Source organism: Pelobates fuscus, chromosome 6 (genome assembly GCF_036172605.1).
Source record: "Pelobates fuscus isolate aPelFus1 chromosome 6, aPelFus1.pri, whole genome shotgun sequence".
In the NCBI taxonomy this organism is placed as follows: Eukaryota; Metazoa; Chordata; class Amphibia; order Anura; family Pelobatidae; genus Pelobates; species Pelobates fuscus.
In genome coordinates this window covers 266,339,945-266,365,409 of record NC_086322.1, presented here as the reverse complement: position 1 = coordinate 266,365,409, position 25,465 = coordinate 266,339,945, and the positions used below count along the sequence as shown (strand labels likewise).

General features: G+C 42.4%; 1 protein-coding gene across 1 annotated transcript in view; it reads left to right on the top strand.

Moving 5' to 3' along the window:
- LOC134614857 (melanoregulin-like) overlaps positions 1–25,063 on the top strand; it is a 42,759-nt gene extending 17,696 nt beyond the window's left edge. The window contains exon 5 of the mRNA XM_063459093.1: positions 24,828–25,063. Coding sequence (XP_063315163.1) covers positions 24,828–25,046 — 219 coding nt within the window. The 3' untranslated portion in view covers positions 25,047–25,063. The remainder of the gene's footprint in view (positions 1–24,827) is intronic.
- Positions 25,064–25,465: the final 402 nt, after the last annotated feature.

The following is a 25,465-nucleotide window of genomic DNA, read 5'->3' as shown; positions in this document are numbered from 1 at the left end:
TGGGGGCAAATTTGGTACCCATGGCGACGCCACATTTCTGAAGAAAGTATTGACCGCTAAACCAGAAAAAATTCTTAGTCAATACAAATGAAATACATTGGATCAAAAATTCTATTTTTACCAAGGAGAGAGACTTATATTGTATCAATAGGTCTTATAGGACCTATTGATACAATATAAGTCTCTCTCCTTGGTACAAATAGAATTTTTTCTATGTAGCGTCGCCATAGGACCAAACTGCCCCCTGAATGTGCTCCCAGTGAAACATGGTTTTGTTCCCAATGGGCAACATACATGTTAGCAAAACTGGGGGCAAATTTGGTACCCATGGCGACGCCACATTTCTGAAGAAAGTATTGACCGCTAAACCAGAAAAAATTCTTAGTCAATACAAATGAAATACATTGGATCAAAAATTCTATTTGTACCAAGGAGAGAGACTTATATTGTATCAATAGGTCTTATAGGAGCTATTGATACAATATAAGTATCTCTCCTTGGTACAAATAGAATTTTTGATCCAATGTATTTCATTTGTATTGACTAAGAATTTTTTCTGGTTTAGCGGTCAATACTTTCTTCAGAAATGTGGCGTCGCCATGGGTACCAAATTTGCCCCCAGTTTTGCTAACATGTATGTTGCCCATTGGGAACAAAACCATGTTTCACTGGGAGCACATTCAGGGGGCAGTTTGGTCCTATGGCGACGCTACATAGATGACGTCCTACTTGTATGGGAGGGCTCTGCCGACAGTTTAAAACTCTTTTTTGAATACATTAACTCTAATGATTATAACCTCAAATTTACATATAGTATGAGTCCAACTTCTTTGGACTTTTTGGATCTCACTATTTACATAGAACATAATCAATTGAAGACTAAGACATTTTTCAAACCCACTGATTGTAACACCGCCATAGATTTATCTAGTGCTCATTATCCCCCTTGGCTTTCCAATGTACCTAGAAGTCAGCTTATCCGCCTTAGGAGAAACTGCTCAGACGATAATATATTTTTACAACAAGCTCAGTTAGTTAAAAAGAGATACTTAGAAAAGGGCTATAATCAGGATCAAATTGACCTAGATACACAAAATATATTGGATACTGACAGATCACAATTTTTACAACATCGATCCAAGAAACAAAATAATAGGAATTTAGATACTCAAAAGAAGAACTTTCAGTTTGCATTTATAACTCAATACAACTCACAAGCCAAACATATTAAGAAAATCTTAAATAAATATTGGTATATTTTACAAAAGGACAATATATTGAGAGATATTATTCCTAAGAGACGTACCATTATATACAAACGAGCAGCTAATCTGATAAATAAGCTGGCCCCTAGTCTCCTTCCCGCATATCCTGCATCCTCAGCTGGCTCTTTTTTGCAACCTGTGAAGGGCTTTTATAGCTGTGGACATTGTTCCACATGCAAATACCAAAAGAGAAAAATTATTAATTTTACAAGTACTCAAACTACTAAAACATATCTTATTAAGAAACACATTCAATGTTCAACCACCTTTGTGATTTATTTACTCCAATGTGGGTGCGGAGCACAATATGTGGGCCGCACCACCAGAAAACTCCACATCAGACTTTTAGAACACTTTAATAACATCAAAAAGGGTAAACTCGATCATAGTGTTCCGAAACATTGTAGTACGTGTCCACTTTTTAGGTGGGAAAGTTTTCAAGCCTTTGGCATAGAACATGTCACCCTAGGATGTAGGGGAGGAGATAAACTCCAAGAACTAATTCGCCAAGAAGCTTTTTGGATATACACCTTAAGAACATTACATTGTGGTCTTAATGCCGAAATAGATCTGCAGGGCCTTATTTAACATCCCATAAGAATATTTTATTAGAATTTTTCATTATTCTTTAGATATGGTAATTTTTCTTTTTTCTCTCATCAATATATACTATGTATTTGAGTATATCACTATATTTATATTTGGTTTTGTTGCTATCATTTTTGATAGTATTATTATACATTTTTTGTTGTATTTTATTTCCATATTTTGTTTCTATATTTTATTTTTCATCTCTCTAGGTATGCTTTATATAATACCCTAGTTTCAATACAGCTTTGAAATAATGTCTTTGCCTTTAAATATGTATTCATCTATTCTGGTTACGATTTAGAGCCATATTTGTTTGCTATTGGCTTCATATATACTTCTTTATTCTTATTAAAGTTGTCTTTTGCTCTAATAGGTCTTTTTTATAATATGTGAATCTTGGTATTTATCCATATGGCGACATGTTCGCCCGTTGTGTACACTCTTTTTCTTTATACAGACCTTACGCATGCGCACTAATGCGCTCGACTCTCGAGTGCATAGAACTTTGTCCTTTCACGCATGCGCATTCTGAAAGACGGACGAAACAGGAAGTTCTCTCTTGCGTTCCAGCCTGGAACGCACGCTGCCGGTGAACGGCATGAAAGAAGATTGCGATGGGTATAAGAAGCTCCTCCACAGATGATGCTTTACATATCCCTGAAGAAGTCCTTTATTTACCTGGACGAAACGCGTTGGATATCGGACTTTACTGCTTGCTATTTTATTTATATTTTATTTATTTTTTTTATGTGTATGCTGATTTATTGTTCCTGCTCTCTACCACTTTGAATTGGATTTGTGCTGCCTATTTCTACACTGCCATCCAGTTCCACTGAGAGTGGAGATATGCCCACTACCATTTTACGTCTGTAAGTGCTCCCAATAAATATTTTTTGTACTATTTTATACATACTTCACCATGTATGGCTCTTTTTATCCATTTCTTTAAGACATACTTCGTTATTGATCTACTATCAAGACATATACTTACATACCCCAGGGGGGTGAGAGGCCTGATTTGCATTTTCGTTTGTGAGTTTAATATTTAGCTCTATACTCCTACTATTTTATTTAACTATATTACGCTATGATATATATTTTTATTATTTCAGATTGTACTATATTCCCATATTGAATATTCATATTCTGGATATATTCTCCAGGTTGTATTGATTACATGCTCCTTTGAAGGTGTTTTCCACTTTTTTTCTTTGGCCTTTAGGTGCCCTGTGTGAAAAATCAGGCAGAGTGTGATGCACACACAGTTATAGTGACACAGAGGCACACAGTCACACACACAGAGGCACACAGTCTCACACACACACACACACACACACACAGTTACAGTCACACAGAGGCACACAGCTACACACACAAAGGCAGACAGTCCCACACAATTACAGTCACACATTATTATTATTATTTTATTATTCATATAGAGCCAGCGAATTCCATAGAGCTGTACAATGGTACAGCTGTACACAACCACACAGACAGAGGCAGACAGTCACACATTCACAGTTAGTCACTGTGGCGGAACCAACCTCGCCACTGTGCACTGGAGAAGCCTGGTTGCTCGCCTGCTCCCTTTAGACTATGGCCCCTGTTCTTTTTCCCTGCAGAAAGGCTGGTTTGTGCCTTTCTGCGGACTGTTAAAGCCACGCTACCCCAGATAGCTATGCCATGGAGCCCAGCCGTATACTGAAAGACTCTATGAAAGACTTTGGCTCCATGGCGATTGAACTGTATGTATGTGATCTGAGCGCCATCCCGTAATAACGTGCACTCAGATCTAAGCTATCTGGGGATAGGTAGAATGCCTGTATTTTATGTATAAATGTAACCTTGTGTATTTTATTGTATTTTACTGTCTTTTTACTGCCATGTGCTTAATGGAGTTTTGCCTCTGTCCTTGGAGATAATTGGATTACTTCTCAATTATCTCCAGGATAGAAGACTCTGTGGAACTGGTTTTGGGCAGAAAAGCCATGCTTCATTTGGTCACAAAGGACTTCGATCTATCTTTTGAACCAATGGACCAATTTGGATGATTTTGACATATGTTTGTATTGGGAGTATGCTGATTCGGAAAATGTAATTTATGTGAATGTAATGCATACTTTCAAAGTTATGAATATTGTGTAAAAACTGTATTCCTCTGCCTGTGATAATGAGATTACCCATTGTGTTCAGTAATCATATCACAGGGGAGGATTTTGTTTGGGAGTTTCTGTGTGTATTGTACGGATTGATTGGTTGTTCTGTAAAACCATGTGGGCTGTACTATGTTTGTGGATTGGGAATAAAAGAGACTGTATGTGCCAGTACAGTCAGATTCTGCTTAACCCTCAAAACGAAGTGTCGTCTCGTTATTGGGGGAATTGGATTGTATGCTGACTGCCAGGAGTGTAAACCTTTCGTATGGTTTTTCCTGTTCAGCTGTTTCCAGGATTCGTGTAGTTTGCAGTTCGGGAGATTGGTGCTTACAGTAGCTGCTTGTCTATCTGGAAGGGGATTATCGCCTAAACGTTTTTTAACCTCTGGTGAGCAAAACGGTCCGTTACAGTCACACACGCACACACACACACACACACACACAAACACATTTACAGTCACAGATAGGCACACAGCCACACACACAGAGGCAGATAGTAACACACACAGTTACAGTTAAAGATAGGCACACAAACACACACACACACACACACAGAGGCAGATAGTCACACACAGGCACACAGCCACACACATACAGTTACAGTCACATAGCCACACACACACATAGACAGAAAGTCACACACACAGGTACAGTCACGCACAGGCAGACAGTCAAGCACAGAGGTTAGACAGTCACACACAGAGGCAGACACAGTCTCTCACACACACACTCAGCTCCAGGAGTCTGGATGTTGGGGAAGCAGGGACTCCTTCCTACTTCCCCCTTCCTGTGCAGCAGTTACCCCGAACGATGTCTTCTGGGCACCTTTAGTCCCGCCCATGCCATCATTTTGCCACACCCCACCACATGGTAAGCCACGCCCCCACCACTGTGTTTTTTTTGTTGTTTTTTTTAAAATAATCCCGGGGGGAGGATTCATTATTCTCCACCAGGGATTATTAAAAAAAAACCAAAAAAAACACATTGCCCTTGATACAGTGCCTGCATTTGGAGGGGAACAAGGGGGGGCACGGCCTGATGTAATGGGGGCCGTCCCCCCCCCCCCTCCTGGCGACACCACTGCAGAGGTGCTCTGTGTCAAGATGGACATCGCTGAATTCAACGTAGTACAAGAACAGATGCACACAGGCAACACTCCAGGATCAAGATGGTGAGTTTATTTAGGAGTGAACCACCCCATAAGGAGTGCAAAGTGCTACGTTTTCGGCTCGGAAGATCATGATTAAGGTTCTTCTGAGCCGAAACGTTGCACTTTGCACGTTTCATGGGGTGGTTCACTCCTAAATCACTTTGCAAACAGTGATTTTATAAATGGAACCGTGAAGTAAAACATCATGTTATTTTAGATTGTTCTTTTTATTCGATATTTCTGCAAGCCTTAAAACTGCACACTAAACCGGACGACTAAACACCAAATAAATCATCCGAGTAAATGGCAGACTGCAGAGGCATTAAAGTGGCTATGAGAGGGCTTATTGTAGATATACCCCTTCCCCCTGTTGCTTCAGGCTGGTCACACAGTGTTCTGGCTTCTGTGTACTGCTAGAGGTGTTGACAGAACAGATACTAATTTCTGGTGTTAAATGTCATCCCTTAAGTGTTTCCTTTCACAGGAAAATGCCCATAACCACAGATATATTGTATGTGTGACAATGACAGATGGCCCCTGCCTGTTCATGTGACAATTAGATTTGCCAGATCCAAGAATGCTGGACAGTAGCAACAAATTGCTTGTTAGAAAACAAAACAGATATATCAAAGCAGGACGCGCCCCAAAACTGAAGGTTATTGGAAATACAAGGAGGACAGTGTATTGAGAGAGGATTTAATGATAATAAAGTATGGAATCTACTGCATGCAAAGACCTTAAAGGGGGATATAAATACACTGTGTATTAGATTTGAGTATTTGTTTTCAGGCTGAGTTGCAATTTGTCCAAATTTAGGCTGATCGTGGGTTGTGAAAATTCTGTAACTTCAAAGCGCCATATAGACGGATAACTGAACATACAGCTTTCGCAAAGGACGTGCATGTTCGTTTGATTCGTCATTCGGACTTCTGTCTGTGGCGCAAGAAAAAAAGAAAAAAGAAAGGTCACTGATGGTTATGGGACGACCCAAAAAATTTGATTTTATTCATGGATCAGGTGACCGCTAAAGGGGGAAAAAAAATCTATATTTATATATTATATATTTAATAAATATATAATTATAGATTTTTACTGTTTATCTATTTTTTGTTTCCTTTATTAGCTAATGTTTCTCACTTTATCTGTGAACCATGTGGCAGAAAAATGTGCCTATCAATGTACTGAGAAACATAAACATAATATTTATATATTTTGCAGTTAGTCCCAGATTTACATAGCAGGTTCCTGTAGGCACAGAATTCAAAGTGGGCTAACCCCCCCACCCCCCCTTCCCAAAATTAAAAGGCGTATAACATGGGGGCGGAGCCTGACCGCCAAGCTGAGCAGACATGTTTGGAACGAGCTCCTGTCTGACCAGCAAAACCCGGGACAAAAGCGGGGGCTACATGGCCCAAAAACCCTTGAGGGTGCACCACCCACGTCGGGGGTGCCCCCCTGAACCAATCGATGCCACTCCGGGTCCTGTCAGAGCCAGGAGAGCGGAAAACAAAATGCGGCCTACTGGGGAGAAAGCCGGGGAGAGGCGACCGCTGCCCTCGGCACAGAGCCCCGTAAGCAACTGCACCACGGCATACCCCCCCCCCCCTCTGGACCGGCGGGGGTCATCCCGGTCCCCACTGGACACATCGACCGCAACGGAAAGCAGACATGCCGACTACACGGCAAACGAGGGCAACAGGCCACAAAGACACACCCAAAATGGCTACCACACGGAGGGCTAAGGAGCGAAACACACTCCACCAACCACCCATGACAAACCTGGGGCTCCTTGATCGGCTCTGCGCGATCTTCCAAGAAGTGCTGCTTAGCCGCGGAGTAACCTACCGCCGGGCAGAACTAACGGTAGCCTCCTGGATCCGACCAACGACGCGCCGCCGCTACTACAGGCGAGTGCCCCTGACATCCAGAGAGGCCGTCCGACGGAGCAGGTACCTGAGATCTCCAAGGCGGGAAAAGGCGCCATGTTCCTCCAGCGCACGCTCCCACTCACTGACCGACTACATGGGAAATGCAAACCGAGCGACACATATGAGCACTTCACCCGGCCAAAACCACGGCTTCCAGTACCACAAGATTGATCGCCCTTCAGACAAAGCTACAAAACCTGGGGCTGTGCGTCAGAAAACCACACAGAGCTCTACCGGAGCTGCCGCCCGACACAGAGACACCATGCCCAGGGGCAACATAGGAGGGAAACCCAATGACAGCAACCGGGACTTACCGAGCGTGGGCATCGGCTGAAGTATCCATCATACTGCCGTATAGGGGTATACTTAGCCTGGAAAGTTACCAACCTCCATTACGGTTAAATACCCAGACTCTGCTAATGATCACTTGTCGCATGATTATACTGCTCCCATCACACTGAGAAGGACACACTCCACGGGACTCTCATATTAAGTATTGCTCAAATGTTTTGCTTGACGCAACTATCCTTAATTCCTGCTTGATTTCAATTTGCCATCTCATACTGAAGCAATTATTTCTAATCTTTACATAATATCATTATGTCTCCTCACACTCACTGGTTGTGTCCCTAGACAGCCGGCTACTGGCCATCCCCATGTTAATTAGCCTGCATGTCTGGCAACCTATTATTAATATGTGTTCCTCTATGAATATAACGTGCAACAATTTTATAATGTGTTTGATTAATCTGGCATGTTCACTATTAAGCATAAGCATCTCAATGCCAGGCTTAATTACCTACTAAAATCTACTGTAACTGTGATGGCAAAACTGTCTTAAACATATTTGCTGATTTATACCCAGCAGCGGAAAGTTAGACTACTATATATAATTCTACCTGCAACAACAACCCTAGACGACCATAACATGTAAATTTCAGATATGCCTAACCTCATACTTTTGAAGCGTTACACTCTCCTAGTCCTCGCTATGGTTATTCCTATGCCAATAGTTAAATCGGAAATATATAACCAGAATCGAGGTCTGCATGTTGAACTAAGATACTAGTGTTGCCAGGTGATTTTATTTACACTTTTAAAACCAGTTATTTTACTTTTAGGTTCACACAGTTACTAGCCAGAACTATATTTACTTAGCGTGCACACCTATCTTACAAAGCGCAGATTACGCTTTTGAATCTTACCGTAACATTTGCCAAGCGCAGCCGAGCCAGGAAAATACCGCACATTGATACCAAACGTATGGGTTTCGCTTTTAAAGCTATAGCATGTTGTTATAACCACTGATGCGTAGGAGTTAAGCGCAATATTAGCCTAGCATTTTATACACTAATGCAACACTTGTCAGCTTGTTATCTATGTAACATCTATGTCATATCAAAAAAAAAAAAAAAAGGTGCATTATATGTTTTCACTTAGTCCTTGCCTACTCAAAACGCAGTTACCATGGGATGGCCTGCTGAACAGTTACAACTGTTAGCCACTCGACTGTTTTATTTAGCATGTTTATGGTCACCAGGTAACGTCATACTTACTGCTTTAGATCAGCATGTAATAATTATCATGAAAGCCAGGTTTCAGCAGTTTAGGTTCTCATTGTAGAGACCTACCACACACGGCTAGCTGGTGTTTCTTGATTGTTATTTTATCATTCAAAGTCTTAACTAGACATTCAGAGATCTAACCAATGTTTTGTAATAGCTTATTTTGTTTCACACCAAATGTCACTGTCTAAAAGCTAACGCCTCTCGCTTAGCAAACATTAGTTATATGACTTACGCTGGTTTAACTTTAGATCAAAACCGTTGATTTTTATTTGCTTATTTTTATTATTTTGTTTTTCATGCGCTACGAAGCCATACATTTAAACGACCTGCCTGCTCCATATCCTAAGCGCAATCAGCATTGTTCCATGCATGTCTAGCTTAGCCTGTTAAAACATGAAAGCGATGTTAAATAGTTTGATTCTCTCATTTATTATAAAAAATGTGCTGTCTAAACTGTCACGACGTGAAATGTTAAGGAAACGCGTGTGGATGCTGTCGTGGCGCTACACGTATATTGTCAATCTATGCACAAAACAAAATAAAGAATTAAAAAAAAAAAAAAAAAAGGCGTATAACATGAGTTTAAGATGTGGTATAATGGTGATTTTTGAATTTAGGATTAGAATGGAGTTAAAATTAGTATTTAGGTACAGGGGGTGTTTACGATTATTGAGTTTAAGGTTAGAAGTGGGTTGAAAAACTTGACAAAGATAGTTCTGCCTTTTGTCAAGTTTATGCCAAGCGGATAAAAAAAAAATACGCAAAGTAATCTCTTTACTAGAAAAAGATCGAAACAGAAGAAAATAAGACCAGATTAGGAGGAACAGATTGAAGCAAGATAAAATAGAGTGACTTAAAGAGTCGATTTAATGATTGTGTTTTAACCAACATTTTAAATTTATGCCCATCAGCACCGGTTTGGTATAATTTTTTAATAATGCACCTGACTATATAACTACAAAATCAGTGACTATGTGCAGGTGATGAAACGTCACCAGGGGTGGGGGGTCTACCAGTGAAGACCATTACTGAGACTGGGGGTCAAGCCAACAGTCACAGAGACCCCAGCTTGGCTGGCCTTCGGAGGGGTATGTCTTTCCAGGAAGGTATTGATCCCGTTGCCCGCACCTCTGTCTCTCGGGCAGGTATCGATTCCTCTGCCTACACCTCTGTCTCCCAGGCAGGTATGGACCCTTCTGCCTGTACCTCCGTCTCCCAGGCCTGTATCGACCCCCTCTGTCTGCCCTGCTTACAACTACTAACTTTACAAAGGCATTTGGGGATCTCAGGCCTAGCTCTTTCTTGATACGTCCCTGGGACCAGAGTATACAAATATACAGAATCATTGGAGAACAAGCGATTTTAAATTATACATGAATGAATTGTAATTCATAATTCATGCAAGTAACTTTTTCAAACACAATAAAAAGCAATAATATATTCAACTACTTATTTGGTTGCACACATTTGCATACCAGCATTATATTAATGTAAACCTTTTTTTATTCAGTCAGTAGAGGGCGCTGCAGAGTTATCACAATACCAATGCATTGGTACATTGACTGCTACTGTCACAACACCCTGCACCTTTAATGGGCTCTAGGTGACTTAAACATAAGAGTCATTGGGGGACCTACATAAAGAGTACGTCTTATGCTTCCTATGATGGTGACTATCGTCACAGTGCAAATGTTCCCAGAAATTATGCTGTTATGAATGCAATGGGTGGTCACACCAAATATTGATTTGATTTAGATGTTTCTTCTGATCACTCACTTTGCATTTTGTTTAGGGGACACTATAGTCACCAAAGCAACTTTAGCTTAATGAAGCAGTTTTGGTGTAAATATCATACCCCTGCAGTCTCATTGCTCAATTCTCTGCCATTTAGGAGTTAAATCACTTGTTAATGCAGACCTAGTCACACCTCCCTGCACAGTGTTTCTAAACACTTCCTGTTAAGAGAGATCTAATGTCTGAACTTCCTTTATTGTACATTCTGTTTAATTTAGATTTTTTTTTTTTATCTCCTGCTCTGTTAATAGCCTTCTTGGCCCTGAAGGAGCCTCCTGTGTGTGATTAATGTTCAATTTACAGAGCAGGACATAAAAACGTTTAAAGCAAGTTAACATCTGATAGAAATAAAACCATTTTTTCTTCCCTGCATTTTGGATGAATCACAGCCAGGGGAGGTGTGGCTAGGGCTGCATAAAAGTGATATAACTATTAAATGGGAGATAATTGAGCAGTTAGACTGCATAGGGCATAATCTAGTATCCCTTTGATTGAATGAAATAAAATAAAATAAATTATTAACATTTCTATTTATGAAAGCATTTTTGCTGTACAGCATTATTTTTGCACCTCTAAAACAGAAAATGTGAGAACGGGCAAAAACTTAGAGAAACCTTAGCAGCTTGCCCAAGAGATACAGCAATCGTTCCAGCCTTCCTTGGACCTCGTCAGGCAGGTGTTACTGATACACCTCTGGGCACAGTGAGCACGGGGTCCACATTGCCCTTTAACTTAGAGGGAGAACGTAGTGACTGCATTGCAGCAAAAACAGTTCTTGGAATGTCACTGTACCTGTGAATGCTATGGTAGTTATGGTTCTTGGAATGTCACTGTACCTGTGAATGCTATGGTAGTTATGGTTCTTGGAATGTCACTGTGCCTGTGATTGCTATAGTAGTTATGGTTCTTGGAATGTCACTGTACCTGTGAATGCTATGGTAGTTATGGTTCTTGGAATGTCACTGTACCTGTGCATGCTATGGTAGTTATGGTTCTTGGAATGTCACTGTGCCTGTGAATGCTATGGCAGTTATGGTTCTTGGAATGTCACTGTACCTGTGAATGCTATGGTAGTTATGGTTCTTGGAATGTCACTGTGCCTGTGCATGCTATGGTAGTTATGGTTCTTGTAATGTCACTGTACCTGTGAATGCTATGGTAGTTATGGTTCTTGGAATGTCACTGTACCTGTGAATGCTATGGCAGTTATGGTTCTTGGAATGTCACTGTACCTGTGAATGCTATGGTAGTTATGGTTCTTGGAATGTTGATACCGGAGAAACTGACGGAAGCCAAGCACAGAGAGATGGACACAGGTTTCTTCAGGAAGGAAGAGATTCTTTATTGGATCACCGATCGGGACTCAGAGGGACTAGCGTCACCAAAATACAGCAAATTCTGAGCCCCGGACAATAGTGCAGGCTCCTTATATAGGCACATAACTCCTCCCATATTAAGCTCCACCCGCACATTCTCTTAACCAATCAACACAAATAAGAATTAACTTCCTGTTTGACCGCATGGCTTGTCCAGCACAATGGAGGAGGGGGAATACTATATCCTGTATTCTTGCACATGCTCCGTACACTACTGATCGTATCTTGCCTCGTGCAACCAACTGATCGATACGTCAGCATATGCACGTACACATGCCACGTGGTAATCTCGGCCTACTAAATTTATTTTTACCGAGATTCCACCACATTCCCCCCTTTGATGCCTCTTGATATTTTACAATTACTTGAGGCATCACTTAACCTTGGTTTGCTTACACCGCAAGTTACCTTGAACCAGACCAGACTTATCTTATGATGTGAATCTTCAACATTCATCTTCTTGCATTGGTTCTCCCTGATCTAGAGCCTTATATTTATATATCGCCATTATCTGTGCAGCAGCCTTCCTCTCTGCTATACTTCCTATCAGGCTTTGCACAGACCTAACTACTAAGGGTATAAGACACGGCAGGAGTAGACACAACAATAAAATCAGTAGGACTCCACCTACCACTGCCTTAAGCCCTCCGAACCATTCATACCAGCTACCAAACCAACTACTTGGATTATACCCTTTCCATACCTGAGTAGGCACATGCGCTAGTTTAACCATATGGCTAGTAAGCTCAGCTATTGCTTGCCCTTCGTCGTCTATTTGAAGACAGCAATTGCTTAGGTTAAACTTCCCACATACACCTCCCTCTACTGCCAAAAGGTAATCCAAGGCTAATCTATTTTGGTAGACTGCTGTCCTCATCCTGGTGTTATGCTTCGCTAGAAGATTGAGCGCTTGTGATGTCTCATTTGTGATAATCTCAACCACCGCCTGTAATCTTATAATACGGTTGAGCATATAAATAGGGGTTCTATAACCAAAGGTACCATCCTCAGCCCACGTGGCTGGCCCATAATAATCTATAATACGCTGGGGAGGCCATTCATTATCTTCCCAGGTGCCTATCTCTATGGGTCCCCTTTTCTTCCTATGATTCACATCATACACTTTAACACCTAAAGTCTCACCTGTTTCAATTGGTAACAAGAAGAAGAATGGTTTGAGCATACCCAACACACATGCCCCTTCCCAGTCCTGTGGCAGCTCCGAATAGGCTTTCTTACCACAGATCCAGTACAAATTTGCTGGGGCTCTCCAGGTTGATGTGATGGATAGATCAAACCACACGTCCTTTAAATTGGCGTATCTAGCAAACGGGTTAGATGGTTCTGAGACATTTGAAGCCGACCACCAAGTTGTATTCTTTGTATCATCATCATAAGCTTTTTGCCCTAGACAAGTTAATTCTCCTACAGAAGTATTATACATTATTCCTTTCCTTGCTATGCAAACATAACCTATGATGGAGGTCTTTAATCTCCACTCAGATTTACCTCTAACACTCATATGATAATCGGCTTGTGTAGATATTAATTGGTCAACTGCCTCAGAACCGGACATTACCTCCTTTGCTTCCCAAGGCCATTGGTCTCCCATGTTAGTACCTCCACACACATAGCAGTTGGTAACATTAAGACTACCGGCAATACTTTCAGCTAGATCGATGAACAGGTTTTTAGCATTATGGGGGATCTTATTATCTATACTCATCTCTTCGTAAAAGGAATGGTATACTTGATGAGTCTGGGAGGATACCGTATCAGTCTCTATCCCTATAAACAATAATGTCCCAGGATCTAAACCCGTCCCGTATATTTGAAACCCAAATAAATTTCCATACTTATCTAAGAACTTGTCGGGGTTATTAATAAGTATATGGACTGGGTTGCATTCCATAGACTTACAATATGGGCTAGTCGGCAACTTAGTTACTATCATGTCTTTATCTACTGTCTGTCCCCAAGTCGCCCACCCCACACAAGACCAATATGGACAAAAGTTATAGTCTTTATTTGGGCATCTAGGACTTACATATTTATTTTTACTACTGGGACAAATGTATTTATCGTTAGACCCATACGTCCTCTCCCATCTAAGATCCCCACATACATTCCACGGCTTTCTACCACTCGATATCGCTTTACACGCATCAAACAGCAGAACACCCGAAGAATGTACGGATTCTAACACCGTCTTATTAATTAGGGTCCCCTGAGGATCTCCATTCCTGAGAGTCAACCAAATTGTACGAGGTTGATACTCTGGACTGAAGCACTTAGGTTCTCCTACTCCTAAATGGCACACACTATAATCTATATTTAAGTATCTACATCTCGATACATCTCCTTTACACTCGTATTGTGAATGCCAAATTAGGGTTTGGGAAATATGGTTACCTGTTCTCGTAGTCTTAATGCATACCTCACAGCTAGGAGTGTCGGTACCTCTACCTTCCTGAATATAAAAACACATATAAATAAACACAATCAAAAGCACATCTTTCGCCGTCATCCTCAGTCTTCGTCCGTGCGATGGAACCTCAGCTTCCAGGATGTGAGGGCTGCAGGGAATGGAGTTCTGCTCGTCTTCACAGGTGTCCCTTCGAGACTTTCCTGGCTTATACACTATGTGATGGTAAGCGGACAGGCTTTATTATGGCCTTCTCACTCACACCTGTAACAATAAAATTTGTAATCCACAATAATTCCTCGTTACTCCGACTGAGTAGTGCGTTTCAACCGGATCTTGCAGGGATTCTCTGGATCTGCTGTAACTTGCCAAGAATCGACTGCTGCTGGTTTAACCCTGGAGTGATGTATCCACGGAGTCACTTCTGCTACTTTTATCGCTGTAGGGGTAGACAAAAGAACAACATAAGGACCTCTCCACTTGGGCCCTAACGGTACATTATTCCACTCTTTAATCCACACTTGGTCTCCTGGATGATAACTATGAACAGGGGGATATATATTCACAGGTAATCTATCTTGTACCCATTTCTGTACCTCCTCCATAGTCTTACCCAACTCTACAACCTGCTGCCGGGTAATTCCTTCTCCCAACTGACTCAAATCCCCCCTTAAGTTACCAAGTACGGGAGGTGGTCGCCCATACATAATTTCAAAAGGAGAGAGGCCCATCCTTCTGGTAGGGGTACTGCGGATTCGCAATAGAGCTATAGGTAAGAGAACGTTCCACTTAAGTTGGGTTTCCTGACACATTTTAGCCAACTGGTTCTTTATAGTTCTATTCATTCTCTCTACCTTACCAGAACTCTGGGGTCTATATGCAGTATGAAGCCTCCACTTTATACCAAGCATATGAGTCAGTTGTTGTAGGCACTGATGAACAAAAGCTGGACCATTGTCCGATCCTATAGAACAGGGTAGTCCATATCGGGGTATTATTTCTCGTAGCAGGAATCTCACAACTTCTCCTGCTTTCTCTGTACGAGTAGGACATGCTTCTACCCAGCCTGAATAGGTGCACACAATTACCAGCAGGTAACGATGTCCACCCGATTTAGGCATCACTGTAAAGTCTATTTGTAGATCGGACATGGGGAGTCCCCCCATAAACTGGACTCCTGGTGGCTTTACTGGTCCTTGTCTTGCATTATTCTTAGCACACGTTACACATCTGCGTACAATGGCCTGAGTCAAGTTGGACAATCTTGGTATGTAGAAATGTTTTCTAAGAGATTCTTCAGTACTGTCTCTCCCAGAATGTGTCCCGTTGTGATAATTTTGGACAATTTCTACCGCTAGCGATGCTGGTATAACTATTCTTCCATCTTCTAGCTGATACCATTTGTTCTCCAGATACTTTCCCGGTTCAGTCTTTAACCACTCCTCTTCTTGAGCTGTATAAACTGGAGTCCATTGGGACAGTGGAGTTGGTATAAGAGCAGCTATATGCCCCACATACTCCTGTCTTCCTGATTCAGCAGCACGCTTAGCTGCACTATCTGCCATCCGATTTCCCTTGGTTACATCACCATCTCCTCTCAGATGCGCTCGACAATGTATGATACCGACTTCTTTCGGCTCCCACACTGCTTCCAATAGTTGTAGGATTTCAGCTGCGTACTTGATTTCTTTGCCTTCTGAATTCAGTAGTCCTCTTTCTTTATACAAAGCTCCGTGGGCATGAGTGGTTAAAAACGCATACTTAGAGTCCGTATAGATATTCACTCTTAAACCTTCAGCCAATTGTAACGCTCGTGTTAGTGCTATTAATTCTGCCTTTTGTGCTGATGTTCCTTTTGCCAGTGGCCGAGCTTCTATCACCTTGTCTATTGTTGTCACTGCATATCCTGCATAGCGGATCCCTTCTTTCACATAACTACTGCCGTCGGTATAATATTGAACATCGGGGTTCTGGATGGGAAAATCACGAAGATCTGGTCTACTTGAAAATACTTCATCCATTACTTCCAAACAATCATGTTGACTTTCAGTAGGTTGTGGCAAAAGGGTAGCTGGATTTAAGGTGTTTACAGTCTCTAAATGCACTCTTGGGTTTTCACACAACATTGCTTGATACTTGGTCATACGGCTATTACTAAACCAATGATTTCCTTTGTAATCCAACAACGTCTGTACTGCATGTGGGACTCGTACATAAAGTTCTTGACCCAGAGTGAGTTTATCGGCTTCAGCTACTAGCAGGGCGGCTGCAGCTACGGCTCTTAGACAAGGTGGAAGTCCGCTGGCCACTGCATCCAGTTGCTTAGACATGTAGGCAACAGGTCTTTGCCATGATCCCAAGTACTGTGTCAATACTCCCACAGCCATTCTTCTTTGCTCGTGTACATATAAGTAGAATGGTCGTGTGTGATCAGGTAGACCTAATGCTGGGGCACTCATCAAAGCCTTCTTTACATCTTCAAATGCCGTTTGCTGTTCTTGGGTCCATAAGAAGGGGTCGTGCTCTGTACCTTTGATGGCTGCGTACAGAGGTTTTGCTAGTATCGCATAGCTGGGAATCCATATCCTACAGAAGCCTGCTGCCCCCAAGAATTCTCGCACTTGTCTTCTATTCTTGGGTATTGGTATTTGGCAGACAGCTTCTTTTCTCTCTGGCCCCATAATCCTTTGACCTTCAGAGATATGGAATCCCAGATACTTGACAGTTGGCAAACACAACTGAGCCTTCTTTCTAGACACCTTGTATCCTGCCTTCCAGAGAATGTGTAGTAGATCGTGCGTTGCTTGCTGACAGATTTCTTTTGTAACTGCTGCTATCAACAAGTCATCTACATACTGTAACAATACACACTCTCCTGGGATGGACTCGAAATCCAGTAGATCTTGACTTAGGGCTGAACCAAATAGGGTAGGTGAATTTTTAAACCCTTGGGGCAGTCTTGTCCAAGTCATTTGGCGTTTTGAGCCCGTTACAGCGTTCTCCCATTGGAAAGCGAAAATACATTGACTTTCTGCGGCAATTCAGAGGCAAAAGAAGGCATCTTTGAGATCTAAGACTGTGAAGTAAGTAGCCCCGCCCGGAATTAAAGCAAGCAGGTTATATGGATTGGGTACAACTGGATGTATGCTAACAACCGCATCATTGACTGCTCTTAAGTCCTGCACAGGTCGATACTCATCTGTACCGGGCTTTTGAACAGGCAGCAATGGGGTGTTCCAGGGGGAAGTACAGAATTTTAGGATACCATACCGTATGAACTTATCCAGATAGGATTGGATGTTCTTCTTAGCCTTCTGTGGGATGTGGTATTGTCTTAGGCTCACTGGATAAACCCCAAGTTTCAGTTCAATTTTTATAGGTGGAATATTGCGGGCCAGTCCTGGTGGGTTGTTCTCTGCCCAAACTCCTGGTATGTTAAACAATGTCTCATCACTCCTAGGGTTTTGGCTAGTCAACACTGTATAAAGTCGCCACTCTTCTTCCTTTGGTACGGATAAAGTCATAATACCTGAAGGTCCATTAAACTTTAAAGATGTTGTTCCATTTGGTAGGAACGTAATCTGCGCTTGTAATTTTGACAGCATATCACGTCCCAGCAATTGGACTGGACATTCAGGCATATAAAGGAATTGGTGTTTTACTACGTGGCCTCCCAATGTACAGAGTCGACTTTTAAGAACCGGTCTTTCAGCACTTCTTCCAGTTGCTCCTATCACAGTAATAGTCCTTCCAGATGGAGGAGCAACTAGATTAGTCACCACTGAATGTTCAGCACCAGTGTCGATCATGAACGCACTCCTTTTCCCCCCTATTGATACATCGACCATAGGCTCCGCTCGACCAAGGGGGATGGAGCCCGGTCAGTATCAATAGTCCTCCATGACCGTGTCAGCCAATCCTACGAAGTCCCTACCTTCTCTATCGCGGGACCTTTGCGCTGCTGGAATATACCTGTCTTCCCTAACACTTCCTCTGTTCCCATTACTCCCTCTATAACCATTACTCCCTCCGGGGCCTCCTCTACCTCTCGCTCTGCCTCTAAAGTTTCCGTAGCCTGCCCTGGGTTGGTCTCTCTCGTACTGCTCTCTTTGCGGACATTCGTTCCTCCAATGCCCTTCTTCCTTGCAATACGCGCACTGATCCCTACTCAAAGGCTCCCTACTCCATCTATTATTGCCTCTATCTGGGCCCCGTTTATCTACGCCTGCGATCGCTACCGCTAGCATATCAGCCTTTTTACGCATCTTGCGCTCTTCCTCTTTCTTACTTTCTGTATCCCTGTTCATATAGACCTTATTTGCTACCTCCATTAGTTGGGTGATGGACATACCTGCAAACCCTTCTAACTTTTGTAGCTTGCGCTTAATATCTCCGTATGCTTGGCTGACAAAGGCGGAGTTAACCATTCGGGAATTGTCTGCGTCTTCCGGATTAAAGGGGGTGTACAAGCGGTACGCCTCCAATAATCGGTCATAAAAGACACTGGGCGCTTCATCGCTTTTCTGAATCACCTCAACTGTCTTCGACATATTAATAGCCTTCTTTCCTCCAGCTTTCATGCCAGCAATTATAGCGTCTCTATAGGCTCTGAGTTGAACCATATCAGCACCATTTACGTTCCAATCGGGATCAGTGTTGGGATAATGTGTTGCGGCCCATGCTGCTGGATTAGCTTGGTTCAAAGCACGGGCTCTATCCTCTAATGCTTTAATGGCTGCTTGATTTATTCTTGTCCTTTCCTCATTGTTAAATAAAGTCATTAGTAACTGCTGGCAATCAGCCCATGTCGGATTATGCGTCTGTACTATTGAGGTGAACAGATCAGTCATGGCTTGTGGTTTCTCAGTATACGAGGAATTATGGGTCTTCCAGTTTAAAAGGTCGGTAGTGGTAAATGGGACATATACGAAGACTGGGTCAGCGTGTGCCATTTGACCTGCGGCATCGATATAAGCTGACCCGGGATTTAGGCGAAGAGGCATCTGATAGTGCTTTAATTGTTGGGCACCAGTCAACTGTCGGGTTTGGATAGGGCTACGTAGAGAGGCGTCAGTCATGGGTTCCGGTCGGGGAGAGATAGGGTATGGGGATGTGGGAGGTTGGTTTTGGGAAAAGGTGGTAAATAGAACACTTCGAGCCGAGCTAGATGAAGCTTGACCGGAAGTCTGAAGTGGCGCCAAATCAGGATATTCGTTTTTAATGGGGGTGGGTTCTGGTTCCGGAAGGGGAGATTTAGTACGAGGGGGGGTGGATCCTGTACTGGAGGAGGAAGCGGAAGTGGATGAGGGTAATGAGGGGAGGGGTGCAGGACTTCCTGCGTTTGCGTCACTTCTTCTTAACGGAAAGTAAGGGGGCGGCAAAGGGATCTCGGACTCAGGGGGCGTGTCCAAAATGGGCCTAACACCAGTCCTAGTGGACGAACAAGTCCTAGCTACCATGAGGCGACACTGCTCCTCGTGGCATGTCTGGAGCCATTTTGGCGAGTCATTTACGGCCTGTCTCCAACAGTCAATATAAGGAAACTGGCCGTAAAGTTCAGGCCTACCTGATACAGCCACGTGTAAGCGCTGTACCAGAGTTGGATCCAAACTGCCACGTGGCGGCCATGCCGCAACCAAAGTAGGCCACTCCCTAGTACACAAAGTGACCAAACGTACAGGAGACATCTTAACCCCAAAATCACAAACCTTGAATCCCTTTTTAAAATTCTTAACCATACATCCTAAGGGATCCGGAATCGTTGACTGCGACGCACCCATATTTAACAATGGAACGTCGTCGACAACGAATACTATACACGCGTACTATTCAACAGTCACACCCGTTTCCTCTGGCAACAGCACCACGTGGTACGGTTACCAAGTGAAACGTACACAATAACAATAAACACTCAGGGAATTCCCGTACACACACAGCTGTTACACCAGTCACTATATAATCAATATTATGCCCTTTGGCGTAACTGTACAGTCACCCACGCTATAATTCTCTATATACGAATTACCCGTCTATAACACACCCCAGTAACATCGTCTTTTACAAATAGCGGTTACAGTACGGTTAGCATAGGTCAAAGCACAAGTTAAGGTCACAATACAATTATTAGTGGTTATGGTGTTAAAACATGCAATTGACGACAATGATTAGTACTTATATACAGTGTCAGTAAATATACAGGGTTATGGTACCGTGCACTATAATACAGCAACACACTATTAACACTCTCGCTAGACGGCTGAGCTCGCGCTATCTAACAAGATATACACTTTACTAAAACAATCGTTAACACATTTACAATTCCCAACTAAACTATTGGCCAGTACCTTGAATGGACTACCTAAAACTATATACACCCGTTTTGGTTAGCCACACTGCCCAATCACCACATATATAGCGAGCTAGAGAACCGAATTTACACAGGCGCCTCTTAGTCGTACTATCAAAAGTCTAGTGGGTTCCAAATTTACACGCCTTCCCACTTAGCCCAGATAGGATGAGAACTAGCGAACCGAATTTACACAGGCGCCGCTTAGTCTCCCGGTCCCTCCGACCTAGCGAACAAAATATACACCCTAGAACGCTAGTCTAGACAAGACACCGGTGTCCGGCTAGGGCTTATTTTACACCAGAGCGCCCTGCCTGACTAACCAAATCAAACGGTCTGACTAAAGAGCGTTCGATCGAGCGGTGCGCCTTCGCTCCTTCCCTCCGACAGAGGGGGCAGATACAGATTCAAAAACCCCTTTGGGCCTACCGCACAATCGGTATACCCCTAGCGGGTCCTGCCGTCTAAAACAGCAGTTGTCTTACCTCCTCGTTCCTGAACCTGAGTTCACACTCATCGACGGGGACACCCCAGCACTTCTCACGTAGAGGCCGATGATCTCCTGGACAACAGACCAGTGGCGCCGAGACGAAGGGAGGTCCACGCAGAAGTTCAGGGGTGCAGCCGTAGAGAACGTGGGCAAAGATAGACCGTCTCACGCCTCTGCCTCTCAGCTACCGTTGAACGATGAGCTTCCCGGCCAATGCACCAAATGATACCGGAGAAACTGACGGAAGCCAAGCACAGAGAGATGGACACAGGTTTCTTCAGGAAGGAAGAGATTCTTTATTGGATCACCGATCGGGACTCAGAGGGACTAGCGTCACCAAAATACAGCAAATTCTGAGCCCCGGACAATAGTGCAGGCTCCTTATATAGGCACATAATTCCTCCCATATTAAGCTCCACCCGCACATTCTCTTAACCAATCAACACAAATAAGAATTAACTTCCTGTTTGACCGCATGGCTTGTCCAGCACAATGGAGGAGGGGGAATACTATATCCTGTATTCTTGCACATGCTCCGTACACTACTGATCGTATCTTGCCTCGTGCAACCAACTGATCGATACGTCAGCATATGCACGTACACATGCCACGTGGTAATCTCGGCCTACTAAATTTATTTTTACCGAGATTCCACCACAATGTCACTGTGCCTGTGAATGCTATGGTAGTTATGGTTCTTGTAATGTCACTGTACCTGTGCATGCTATGGCAGTTATGGTTCTTGGAATGTCACTGTACCTGTGAATGCTATGGTAGTTATGGTTCTTGGAATGTCACTGTGCCTGTGAATGCTATGGTAGTTATGGTTCTTGGAATGCCACTGTACCTGTGAATGCTATGGCAGTTAGGGATAATAGACTCCAAATACGGTGCATTAAAGTTTTATTGCGCCCACTCGGAGCTCCAGCCCGGGTCAAACCACCATAAAATGCAGCTGTTTAACCCCTTAAGGTCCAAACTTCTGTAATAAAAGGGAATCATGACATGTCACACATGTCATATGTCCTTAAGGGGTTAAGAGCTATGGGCTATTATGTGAAAGTGTGCATGATTCTAACAAACAGAGACAGCTGTAGTGTGCGTGAATGTAATGTCCTATTAACAGAATGTGATGAGTATTGTGTATGAGTGAATGCGTGATCCTCATAAAGTGAGAGCCGGTACATTTACAGCTCTGTGATTCTCATAAACTGAGTGCTGATATATTTACAGCTGTGTGATTCCCATAAACTGAGAGTGCTGATATATTTACAGCTGTGTGATTGCCATAAAGTGAGAGAGCTGATATGTTTACAGCTCTGTGATTACCATAAAGTGAGAGAGCTATGTTTACAGCTCTGTGATTGCCATAAAGTGAGAGAGCTGATATGTTTACAGCTGTGTGATTGCCATAAAGTGAGAGAGCTGATATGTTTACAGCTGTGTGATTGCCATAAAGTGAGAGAGCTGATATGTTTACAGCTCTGTGATTGCCATAAAGTGAGAGAGCTGATATGTTTACAGCTCTGTGATTGCCATAAAGTGAGAGAGCTGATATGTTTACAGCTCTGTGATTGCCATAAAGTGAGAGAGCTGATATGTTTACAGCTCTGTGATTACCATAAAGTGAGATTGCTGATATGTTTACAGCTGTGTGATTGCCATAAAGTGAGAGAGCTGATATGTTTACAGCTGTGTGATTCCCATAAAGTGAGAGAGCTGATGTTTACAGCTCTGTGATTACCATAAAGTGAGAGAGCTGATATATTTGTGCCTGTATGATTCTTATAAAGCAGTGCTTCTCAGAGATGTACCTAGGTTACTTGGCACTTATGGGAGAAATTTATGTTGGCCCTCCCCCTGTTGTTAAGGAGATTGCACAGATATACTCACATTCATATGCAAACGCACATATTTAACAGACACTCCTGCTCCATAACAACGTTATCTTAATTAGGTTGTTATGGTACTAGGACGTCACAGGTGCTGTCTTTCCTTGAAGGGATTAACACTTTAGTCACTTACCCAATTCCAGCACCATGTCTCTTGGCGCTGGGTCGGCACTCTGCCTCCTCTGATGAGTGTGAGGAGGGGATTTCACTGATGCTGGATGTCCTCATGCAGAGCTTGAGGACATCCACTGTGATTTAGGGGTCCTAGAGTCTTCTGGCATCCAGGAAGTAGAGGATGTCTGATTGGATCTACCTTTAGACATCACCTTGCCTTACCTACTACAACCAGCATAATTCAAGTTTTGCTAAATATATTGTAATGTTATATTATACTTAAAGAATGGGACTCTGAGTTAATTAGTCATCTGGATGTATATAATCTGGGTATCTGACAAAAAAAGGCAAGAACCACTGTCTTCAAATGAGAGTGCAACTATCTTTTACGCCGATGAGGCTCTCATAAAGCAAGGGAACTGTCGTGAGAATGTCAGTGTTTTTTTTAATATGTGAGAACCGGAACACTAAGTGTGTGAATGTATGTGATATACTTGCACACGCTTCGGCAACCAGAGTGTCTGTGTTTTGTGTGAGTGCCTGAGTGTTTCTAGAAAGAGATGGACTTCTTGTGCGTATTAGTGCCTGTGTGGTGCTAGGACCTGTTGTATGTAATTGTTTGATTCTGACAGCAGAGGGAGCCGTAGATTCCAAATATCCAATGACAAAATTGCAAAATGTACGGTAAAATAACCAAGCTGTGACTATAGCTGAGTTACAGATTTTTTATTTTTATCCAAATTAGCACTGTTGCTGAATTTGGCATTTTTTTTTATAATGAAATGTACTACATTTCATTGTGAAGCGAATACAACACTCCCAGACTTCAAGTGCAACCTATAAAGTGTTTAGGTCTGACACATTTGTTGTGGATCAGCAGACAGCACCCATAATGTCACAAAAATACGCCAGGTCCATCTTAAATTTGGGGTTCTGTCCTGCCATTCGAGTTTGTTTCCTGACTGTCCACCCAATTCCTGCCCCTTGTTGGCCCACCAACCCCTCTGTTCCAGTTCTATACATGACATGTTAGGAGGAATGCAGAGCTCATATAAAATGATCTACAAATAGAGTTAAATCGAATGTGTATTGTAATAATATCATCGCATGGGACAACCTATTCATATTCTATACAGATGAATTTAAGCATGACAACCTTCAAATTGTCTTAAATTCTACCTGATCAGAACGAGTCCAGAAATTATATACATTGGCCCATTATGTCATGGAACAATGGAAGTGGTCACAGATAGCTCTGGAATTGCTCAGAGATTAGATTTTGTCCAGAGAATGCTACCCTCACATTTACATGGTGTAAGGCTATAACCCTGCCTGTATCTATAGGGGTATGGTGAATTGATATTTTAATAATAAATTGTTTTCTTTTGTAACACCTTTTTCTTGATCATCGTACCTGCAAATATCTGAATATGTCTAAAAAATTTCCAATTAACTGATTGCTAAACATCCGAAACCTGTGCTTTGCATGGAATGTAGGCCGTTTGGGGCATATTTTTAGTAGAGAAATGAATTGTTCCAAATTGTGTTTGCACCTTTGTGTTTAGAATTTGACCCCAAATCCATGTCCACGTGCATACACACTACATTGTTTCTACCATAGAGTCCAAAATGTCTCAATCATAAATTACACTTTAAAAATAGCAATGGCAGGCAGAGGGAAAACCTGCTCTTGTGTATAGAAAAAAATGAATTTTACATTTTTATTTTTCCAGGACCGTCTCATTGTCCTTGACATAGGATCGGAGTTTGTGTCTATTGCCAGACGATTTTATCCAGCAGAGACCATGGAGAGCAGTGAAAAGGATATTGAGGTTCCAGCTACTGCTGTCCTGGTGAGTCCAGGTTACGAGGCGTTGGAAGATGGAGTAGAGAAAGATGAAGAAGAAGGTGTCTTGGATGAAGACAACTTCCTGGTGAACTTACTTGAATAGATACATTCGAACCACAAAAAAAATAAAAAAAATAAAATAAAAAAAGACTGAAATCCATCAATTCAACACTATTAAACTCATGCACCAATATTTTTCTCTACTAAAAATAGTAGATTAGTAGTTACTTTGGGTGGAATATTAAGTGTCATTTGCTTGTTATATTTGGGTCTTGGGAGATTTGGTAGATGTCACAAACAGTAAATTGTGATTGATTGGATGTGGGGGTGAAAACAGCAGGGGAAGAGTTATCTGAAGAGTTATATTTAGACTTAAAGAGAGAGATTTCAGTCTTTCAGTGGCTCAAATGGATAACCAAGAAAGACTCAACGCACAGTTTTGATTTTATGGGAATAATTTTCTGAAAGATTACTTGCCACTTTACTCAGTCATCATTCAAGTACAACTACTGGAATTGGCAC